The following is a 10,309-nucleotide window of genomic DNA, read 5'->3' as shown; positions in this document are numbered from 1 at the left end:
ATGGTGTCGTTGTGTACAAACACAAAAAAGGACAGTCCTTTGCCATGGAAGTACTGTTACAAGGGTCACAGCCATGTAGAAAAAAACTGTTTGTCTATTCTAAAGACAAACATCTTGAATATTCTAAATTTGGGTTTAGAGCCATAAAATCCAATTGTAGTCAGTGAGATGAAGAACGCAGACATAATTTAAAGGCTCTGCACGCCCTCACAGAGGTGTTTTCAATTATTCTGGCTGATTAGACCTCCAGTCAGGAAGAAGTTGATGGACGCAATGCTGGGAATTATGTAGTGTCACCAATCCCTGTGCACTGATAAGAATGATCAGTCTCAATTTCTATGTGCCACACATAAAGCAGGTTTCACCTAACTTCTCCTGAAACCACAAACTGTTGATTTTCCATGTCTGTTGATTGATGGTGACCAATCAGCCAACCGCCTGAATCCTGAGCTCTGTGCATATGTACGTGACCTTGAGTACTCAGACAGTAGACTGATGTTGATCTCACGCTCAGAAAGAAAGCAAATACAACAAAATATCCCCACGGGTTGAAACTACATCCTTAAGGCTTTTCTCTTTCCAGTCAGCCTGGGTGGCTGGTTACCATCTGATCTGGGTAGTCCACTTTACAGATTCTCCATTACTCAGCAAAATAAAAGTTTTTATAACACTTTACTCCCACAAGTTTTTTGCAAAGACTAGAACTCTGGTCTCCCCCGTTGTTCCCACCTTACTATTCTAGAGCTCACAGCTCTTTGTGCTGCACTAAATCTAATAATCCTACAGTCTCCCTCTCTCAGACAGATGTCCCATACCATATCATTTTCCCCATGTGAGTTTTCCTGCCTTCCCTGCCTCTACCAGAGGACACTTGACATTAAAAAGTTTGAGAAGTCCTTAATCCTGCAGCCTTCCAATTCACACACCGCCAACCTGATTACCCATTCACTGTGAAATGACATTCTGAAAAAGCCTGAGCTCTGACAGGTGGCTCTTTGTCATCATTATTCCAGCGTAACACCCACTCAGTCCCGCTTACTGTGCTGTGCTGCTGCTCGTGGCAGCTCTGCACATACACAAAGGCACGAGTACTTAAGCACATACGAGTGCACACACATTCGCACAAATATACTGGGCAGGATTGTACAAGTGAGAGGATGAGGCCCTGATTACTGGAGCAATTAGCAAGGGAGTCAAGTAGCGCTCTTCTCAGAAATACGTAAACAAATATAAACAGAAACCACACAGAAGTACCCACTGACACACACACACACACACACACACACACACACACACACACACAAAGTGAGGCACCTGAAAATGAAACAAAATGAGGTATTGACTGGTTGTCAGTGAAGTGTCATTCATCCACAGCAGGATGACACAAAGCACAGAGGAATCAATCAGGACGAGGAGGAGAGGGGAATACATAAAGGTGGAGCAAATGCCAAACAAATGACTTTTGTGCTTTGGTAACTAAAGAAATGCTACTGGTGAGATAAAGTGAACAACAAAGAGAGCTTTAGATTCAGCATCCTTCTCTCCTTCTCTGTATTCTCTGTATTCTCTCACATGCTGGAGCTTTAAGGTGTAAATTAACCTCCTGACACCTTCCACTTTGTTTCTGCTGCCATTTCATGGGCTGGTTTGAAGGCAACTGGACTTTGAAAGCTTGAAGATGTTTCGCCTCTCGTCCAAGAGGTTTCTTAAGATCTAGTGACTGATTAGAGAGACCACACACTTAAACTCATTTCTTTCCCGCCTAGTGGCCGGTCCCCTGAGAGCAATCAAAACCACCTTGATGGAGCCATTCACAACTTTGGGCAGTGCCTTGTTTGAAGTAGGAGCTGCCTCTGGTGGACTCGTTAGCACCTGAGTGGTGCAGCTGATGCTGCGCTTGTTTAAATCAGTTTCATTAGTCACCACCTCACACCCTCAGCAATAAATAAACAGGCAGATAAATAAGTTAAAATAAATGTACACCTTAGGGAGATCTATCATCATCAGGCCAGAACAGTGAATGCTTGGCTTCTCATGGTAGAAAGCAAGGTTTGATCTTTAATGCTCTTTAATGCTTTAGACTAGAAGGCATGCAGTGGTAGTTTTATAACATCAACACACTGCAGAGCTGAAATAATGGTTTCCACCATCTTGAATGGTGTCTTACACAGATGTCCTATAATCCTACTGTGTGAGTGTAAACTACATTATGAACAGTGATGACTTATCCAGGTAAAAAGATCACAAAGGAAGTGTAGGAGCTTAAGTTAGAAATTAATATACTGGGCAGATGAGATACGGAGTCAAAGGTAATACACTGGCTGATGCACATTATCAGCAGTTCTCTATTAGGGTTAGTGTTACAGTTTAAGGTTAGGTTTACAAAGATAGGTATTGATCCTGGATGGATGTTGTGGATTTTCTAAGCCAAACTGCCTGGAGAAGGGTTTGTGAAATAAAAATCTGTTAAACATATTAAAAAATAATTTGTCATTGGCAACACAAACTAAACAAAATGCATAAATAAAAGAACTCAGATTTAAGACAGTGCAGCTGACCACAGAATTGCCCTGATACAATTCATCACTTTACCAAGACAATCAGATCCTGGAAATAGAATTACATTTACTCACACTGATCACATCCTCTCCTGGGATAAGCACTCTCTGCCAGAGCAATCACATCAAGTGATCACACCTGTGTCTATGTGTGTGTGTGTGTGTGTTTGTGTGTGTGTTCTCATTTGTCCTCTTGTTCAAATTACATGTTTGATAACACCTGGGCTTCCTGGGCGTTGGAGCTCAGCCAGTAGGGATCGGTATAGACTGTGAGTGCAGCTACAGCAGTCATGGCTGTTGGTTTCCGGCTTACAAGGTAAGAAATTTAGTTTTGAAACTGACTTGAAGTCATGTTTTATGTAAATCTCTGTGTGTATGGATCTGTCTAATTATAATATGTGATATTAAGTGTTTCATTTATTTTTATTTTATTTTATTTTTATTTTATTTCATTCTATTTATTTTATTTGCTTCACAGTATATTGCTAGTTTGCATGTTGAGTGAGCTGGACCACTCCTCAGCTTTTCCAAGAGGTAAGCATGGCTCATATATTGTTATATTGCGCTCCATGATGATATGCATTCATATACAGTGAAAAAACAGAAAATATTAAAGAAAACATCTCAAAATTAGTTTAAAATGTAAAAAATAAAAAAACCATGACCAAACCATGATCTACGTCATCAGTGGATTATGTAGTCTCTGACTGCTCAGACCAAATGGTGTCTTTCACACACTTGGTACAGTGTGGATACCTTCAAGTATTGGACACAGCACTGGGGGTTTAACAGTAACTGGCCTCTTGGACTTTGCTGAAAGATTCCAAACATTTATTTCCAAGAACATTTGCAAAATAGGGCCCAGCTAGTAAATCTCCAACACCCAGTTTTTCATTTGTTGATGTTACTGGTTAAAGCTGCTGTAATCAATATTTCTATGCAAACAACAGATCAAGTCACTGTGAGTTGATCTGTGAAAGATGTTGCTCATTGTGATGAAAGCTTAGATAACTATCACCAGACTGTGCAGACTCTGTCACTTCCAGACACACTCAGAACTTTAGCAGCAGCATTTTAGCCAGATATTTCCTCCAGGAGCTGTTATAGTTTCTATACAATGAATTAATGTTTTTAACACAATCATTCATCTTCTCTCACAGCCAGAAGTTCTGTTTATCCTGAAACATGGCAGGGTTTAAGTGAAAAACCACAAGGGGGATATAATTTTGGGAATCGTCGCCCTCTCCAGTACGTCCAGGCTCTGAGGCAGGCCCACAGAAAACTACAGCCCAATATCCATGATCAGTTCGAGGTCAAAACCTGGCAAAAGCCTCAGGGAAGTTCTTTGAGCCATGCACAGATCCAAAATCACCCTGGAGTGTACCGTCAAACCCAGAGTCGGATTCACACCAGCCTACCCCAGCCTCCAGCACTGGAAAACCATCTGCTGCCCAAGCCCAGAAACTTTGAATTCAGCCTAAAAGTTCCTTTTGCCAGTTCCCTGGGCCAAAACAAAGAGACAGAAACAAAAGAAACCAGTCTAGGCACTAAAAGTTCTGATTCAAACAGTGGTGGAAGTGATGGTGCTGGTCAGTATTCTCAATCATACAGGCCAAGCAGTGTTCAGATCCACAGCAATTTCAGCAGCCCCTCTGGTTTGGATGCTTTTTTGGACAAAGGTTCTACAAATGACCGAAACGGAGAAAAAAATGCCCATGAAGTTACCAAGCCAAGCTTTCAGCTTAGTCTGTCTGTTCCCATTCCAACTACTACTCAATCTTCAAAACCCTCCAGCAGTAATGATGGTTATTCTGAAAATCTAAAAAGACCAGGAACTGCTGGTTTTGTTCAGAACAGTTACACAGAGCCATCAAAACCACTGTTTAGTTCAACACAGACTGGATCAGGATGGACTTTGTTAAATTCTGGTAAAACTGTGCAGCAACAAACAGAACAGCAGATTTATGATCCAGTTCGCAAACCGATTACCTTTTCACCTGGACATGCTAGCCAGCATGTAGCTCCCACTGAACAAATCGGCCAGGGTAAAATCCCCAACAAACAGAGTCAGGAATTTTCAGAGCTTCTAACAAAATATCCAGCTCCATCCCTGCCAATCTCACACTATCCTCAACAGTCTGACAATGTTTACAGTGGATACTACAGTGCCCAGACAAATCCTACAAGTTACGACTATGAGAAAGGTCAAAGTGGACAAACAGTTTTACCTAACCCAACAAATGTCCATCTTTCTTTGTCTCCATTGCAATATGAAAGAGTTCCAAGTGGACATTACAGTTCTGGTCTGGTCCAACCTAATAACTATGGACAGCGCCAACCTTGGCAGCCAGATGGCCCTCAACTTACCTCTGCTTCTGAACAGGATAACTACAGCCAGTTTAAACCATCTTATGGACAGAATGTAGACACTGTGTACTGGACTCATTCAAGTCCAGTACACTCTTCATCTCCTGCTATTGACCCATCCCAACAAGAACTTCCATCATTTGATTACAACAGGGAAGTTGCCACCACAACTAATTATCATGTAACCGGCGATGTGGTACAGATGGGGCAAACGGATGTCTCTTCGTCTTATCAGTACAGTAAAGGTCAGAGTGGACAAGATGTGTTACCTGATCATCTCACCGCTGTTGATTCTTCTCCACATTTCCAGGATCTGTCGACGGAGTATCAAACCCAAATGAGACTCCCTGGACAGGACACTGGCACAGGACAAGTGTATGGAAAACCCCATTACACAAAGCTTTTTATTGATGTGGAAGATGAAACAGATGGAGGTCTTGGACAGAACAACTATTTTACAACTCCAACAACACACTATGATGGTGACTCTCGGCAGAATGTGGCAGAAACACTTAACAATCCCAGTCCACTGTTTGCAAAGCCTCAGTCTCTGGTTTCAGTGAGCCAAGATCAACTCCCTGGGCTACTTGGCTCCACTTCTGAAACTTACCCAAGAAACAAACCTGATACTTACATGCCCATCTCCCACCAAGCTAACAGCATGGACAGAGAAATACACCAATATGCATCTAATCCTCAACAACAAATGCGAATAGAGCAATTGCAGGCTTCTGATCCTGTTCCTGGACAGACTGGCCCTGCTGGCCAAATACAACTAATGCAGCCTACAGGTGGCCAGAGCACCGAGAACAGCTATACTCAGTCTGTTAATGGGATAAATCAATCTAATACATATGCCCTTAATTATTTGTCAAAATTCTTGTGGCAGTAACTGTAGACAGTAGAATAACCCCCAGAAAAAGCACCTTAGTTTATCTATGTGCAAATAAATGTCAAGTTTACCCATCTCCAGTCCTTGGGAACCAATGTCAGAGCGCCTGTGTACCTATGGAGAGCACAGTGAAGGTGAAGGGTACAATCTTGGTGCTTGGTAAAGACAAAACCAAAACCCAAGATGTGAATTGTAAGTGGTGCACACAAAGTTCCTGAGGATCTGCTAGGATTTCTTTAGGCAAAGGGATCAGCTGACATCTGTATGCACAACAGCCCTTGATGCCTTCAGAGTAAAGCAGCCACAGGAAAACATAGAACTGGTGGGTTTTTATACCAATTCAGCCTACTTTAATATGCTAGTTTAATGAGTATCATCTTGTGGTGCCTAATTAATTTAAAACTCTTCTTTTTCTTCCAGGCTGTGCAGTCAAGGATACTCTACACTCAACCCGTTTCCATTAAAATGTCCAGATCAATCCATTAAAGTGTCTGATTCTTTTAAAATCCAGCTCTGCTTCTGTCAAGATGTTTGAAGGAATAGCTCAACGCTTGAAGAAATATACTCTCCACTTACTTTTCCACCTACCAGCACCTTTACTGTCCACTGATTAACACGTTATCTCTTTTCTCTATACAAAAATCCAAAGTGTAACAAAAACAAGCTGTGGTTTTACAGGGGATTATGTGCAAGACTATTCCTTGGTTGGGGAAACTGACTTCCTGGAGTCTGTGCTAGTTGCCTGGCAATTTTATTGTGATAAGACTCTCAAAAGTCATTGCGACTGGTGTGAAAGCAAAGTAGCAGGAAGCATGAAAAGTTTATAAAGAGTGAAAGGCATATTCTTCTGACTTCTGCCACACTGGCCAAGAACTACTCCAGCATGTAATCCTCAGTAAAACCTCAGCCTGTCATTTTTACACTTCAGTTTTTGTACAGATTTAATAAACAAGATACAAAATGAAAGTGAGCTTTAGAGGTATGCCTGATCCAGGCTAGCGGTTTCCCCCTGCTTTTAGTCTTTGTGTTTCGCTAAGCTAACTAACTAGGCTGAGATAAAATCTCCTGACTCCAGTTTGATATTTAACGTATAGACAGAGTGGTATCTGTCTTTTCAAGCAAGAAAGCAAATAATCATCTGGAAAAACAAACTATTCATTTAAGACTTTTTACACACTACATTTACTTCATACAACCCTGAAACAAATTTATTTTTTCCATAATATCACAAACAGTATCTCAAACCATGTATCCTTTCCACATATTTTGATTTTTTATCATCAACTATGAATCCAGAAGGAAAATATTTATTTGAGATGATGTAAATAAATTGACACTCCTGTGAAAACATGCTTGTGATGCATGTGGGATTACAGTCAAACCACAGTGTACAACATAACTTAGCAGGAACTTGCAGATAGTGAGGGTGGATGTTCAAAAGAATCAGTGATCAAAGGAGCTCCAACTGTTAGAGGCGGTCTCACGAGAGAGGTGTGATCACTTGAAAGGATTTGACTGCGTGCTGATTGGATCGCTGCCATTACGTGTTTGTTACCTTCTGCAGTGTCACTTCTGTGCACATAAACAAATGTCTGGCTGCTTTTTTTTTTTTTTTGATAGCTATTGACATGAAACACGAAGTCAACCTGGTGCAACATTATTCCACACCTGCTCAGGCCCTCCTCAGCCTGAGTGCCAAATTGGTAACAGAACAAGGTGCCTAGAAGAACAGATCATTATACCCCAAGGACAAAACAGCTGTTCTGGTTTAATTAGTATCTCAGAGGTGCTCAGTGAAGGGCTGTGCTATGACTGAGTAACCGCCATCAAAATATATTGAAGCTAAAAGCTAAAAAGCCCTATACTCTATGGCCAAAGGACATATAAAGAAGCATTATCATAAGTAGTTGACTATATTATACCTCTTTTTTAACCCTTTAATTTGCCAACACATTTATAAAAGTCTGTAACCACTGAACTTGTAGCTGGCATTCACCGGTAAGTCTTACAGCAGTCTTGAAAGATTTTCAAAATCATGAAAATAAAATCAGTGCTCATAAAATAAATATGATGGATCAATGCACTCACCTGCTTCAAACGTCAGTGACCAAACCACATGTCGATACAGTGGTTTAATACAACTGCCTCATGAGCTACCGCGCATGTGTCGGAGCCTCCAGTGTTAGAGAACCATCACTAGGGACGACTCCCACACTCTTCCAACCTAACCACCACCCTGAGTCATGGTGCCCTTTCTACATGCATATGCTGGTGGTGCATGCTGGGAGATGGGGACGGCGCAAATTGGCCAATTCCCCACACAGTAATATGATAGATAATAGAAAACAGCTTAGCGGCGCAGATGATTTTCTTTTTACGTGGTTGCGCCGCCCCCCGTGTGACGTCGCCCCGGGCGGCTGTCCGGTTCGCCCGTGCCAAAAACCGCCACTGATGTTGACGCTTAACACGGCGGAGTCTCAGACTCGGCACAAAATCCTCGTCCCCTCGTCTCCTTCGTATACTGATTTTGTCTTTATGCATCACCTGGCTTCCTCCTGTGTTCCCGTAATAATTTCTTCTGAGGCTGCCTAACAATTCAGCCTAACTATTGGTCATGATAAGCTGCAGGCACAGACGACCAATAGGTTCGATTTTTTTTTTTCGGGAGGTCAGTGTCTATCTTTCCATTATTTATATGACACGAAGCACTGAGGCTGTTCATGAGGTTCAACACTTTAACACTAAAACACTTGTATGTTTTTCCTTAATTTGTCACAGATCTGAGAACAGTATATAAACACTGATCTTTGTTTTGCATGGTATTCACTGTGTTGTTTACAGCAATAGACCTCACAACATGTCCTCATCTGTTGGTTTTAGTGCATCTAGGGGAAAGTCACCTTGGCCTCTCCCTGCACACTCTGTTATGTACATACTCTGAAAGTTGGGGTGTGCGTGTTTGTGTGTGTTTCTATGGGTGTGCGGATCCGTGCACACCTTTACCTGGAAGCTGTGGAGTTGTACCCAGCGCTGTGTTTAAATACTCAGTGGTGTGTGTTTGTGTTTGTGTGTCTGTGTTGGTTAAACATTGTTGTAAATGACTGTGTAAACGAGAGTCTTGCACAATTAAGCAGCCTGTATTGCTTCAAGCAAAGTGTGAGCCATCATTACGTCTGAGCTGAACATGAAAGGATACAGCCGTGATCTTAGATTTGCATGAAACATCATAGCACAAAACAACCACCGAGAAAGGCTATGGTAAAAAATGAATAAATAAATAAATACACCCTAATGATAATATGAGAGCAACTGTTGAAAGACACTGTGTTTGTGGCCTCGTTCTGTTTCCGGTCAAAGCAACAACTTTTCATACTACTTGTAATTCAGCTGTTTAATCTGGAGCCTCAGGACTTACACAGCTGCAGAGGTAATAGACCCGTTTAATCATTTAACAAAGTCTGAAAACTGAAGAAGCAGTTCAAAGTAATGAGCCTGCGCCTTTCATTGTAATAAAGAAGAATACTGTGTAACTGTGCTGTTCCACAGCAGCCAGGGCAGTGAGGTTGGTCAAAGTTTGTGAACATCTAATAAACTGATTGTTTAAAGCGGCACGCCTCTGATTTTACACATAAAGGTCGGTCTGCTCTTCACGAGGAGTACTACTCAAGCTGGGAAAAAAGTGTCATAAAATATCTGCCGTGCCGCTGAAGGAGCTTCGCCAAGGAGAAAACAGACCTGATGTTATAGTGATGTCATCAAGGTTATCCAGGCTAAAACCTGAGACTTAGATTTTTTTTAACAGAAAACTTGTATTATAAACTGAAGGTGTTGGATAAATTGCTACAAACATTCAAACCCCCTCAGGATAAGTTGTTATCATGTTGGTTATCCTCTGACTTTTCATACGGCGCCATCATCAGGTCAAAATTCCAATTAGCCCAATACTTTGATTTATAATCAGATACCTGATAAACTAATGACATTCCCATCAGTCTCAGGTAAACATATAACTGCTTAATTTCAGTGTCAGCATTGTAATTGTGGGAATGTTAGTTTTCTAACTTAAGCATTTAGCTCACAGAACAGGCTCACAGTGCCGCTAGCATTTTGTCATTTGACTTGGAGGTCATAACCCATACTAAAGACTAAAAGTCAGGAGATCTCAGTCTGTGCTCCTTCAACCATTTACTTTCACTATTCTTTTTTGATCTGTCTCAAATTATGGAAATGATGTCTCATTTTATCATTTTTCTATTGTCTAATCTTACTGTGAATCAAAAGACTTGTGATTTAATGGCCCTTTCTTGTGATTTACAAGAAAAACCTATAGCTATAATGACGATCAAAGTCTTCTTTTCTGGCATTACAGCAGAAAAAAAAGAACTCCTGAAGTATGATGAGCTACGTGTAAACAATAATAACATTATTAAATTTAAATTCAGTTTTAAATTCAGCTGGAAGGGTAGAAAATCATTTAATCCTCTTTCCTTAA

The 10,309-nt window shown here is 41.1% G+C and overlaps 1 protein-coding gene across 1 annotated transcript; it reads left to right on the top strand.

Annotated features, from left to right (window-relative positions):
- The first annotated feature begins 2,798 nt into the window (after positions 1 to 2,798).
- On the top strand, positions 2,799 to 4,984 carry LOC121181918. Its single transcript, XM_041038148.1, has 4 exons — positions 2,799 to 2,874; positions 3,037 to 3,092; positions 3,719 to 4,603; positions 4,836 to 4,984. Exons 1-4 carry the CDS (start codon positions 2,849 to 2,851, stop codon positions 4,982 to 4,984), a joined length of 1,116 nt encoding a protein of 371 aa, XP_040894082.1. The 5' UTR covers positions 2,799 to 2,848.
- Positions 4,985 to 10,309: the final 5,325 nt, after the last annotated feature.

This window comes from Toxotes jaculatrix, chromosome 5 (genome assembly GCF_017976425.1).
Source record: "Toxotes jaculatrix isolate fToxJac2 chromosome 5, fToxJac2.pri, whole genome shotgun sequence".
Classification (NCBI taxonomy): Eukaryota; Metazoa; Chordata; class Actinopteri; family Toxotidae; genus Toxotes; species Toxotes jaculatrix.
This window is presented reverse-complemented; position numbering and strand designations above follow the sequence as displayed.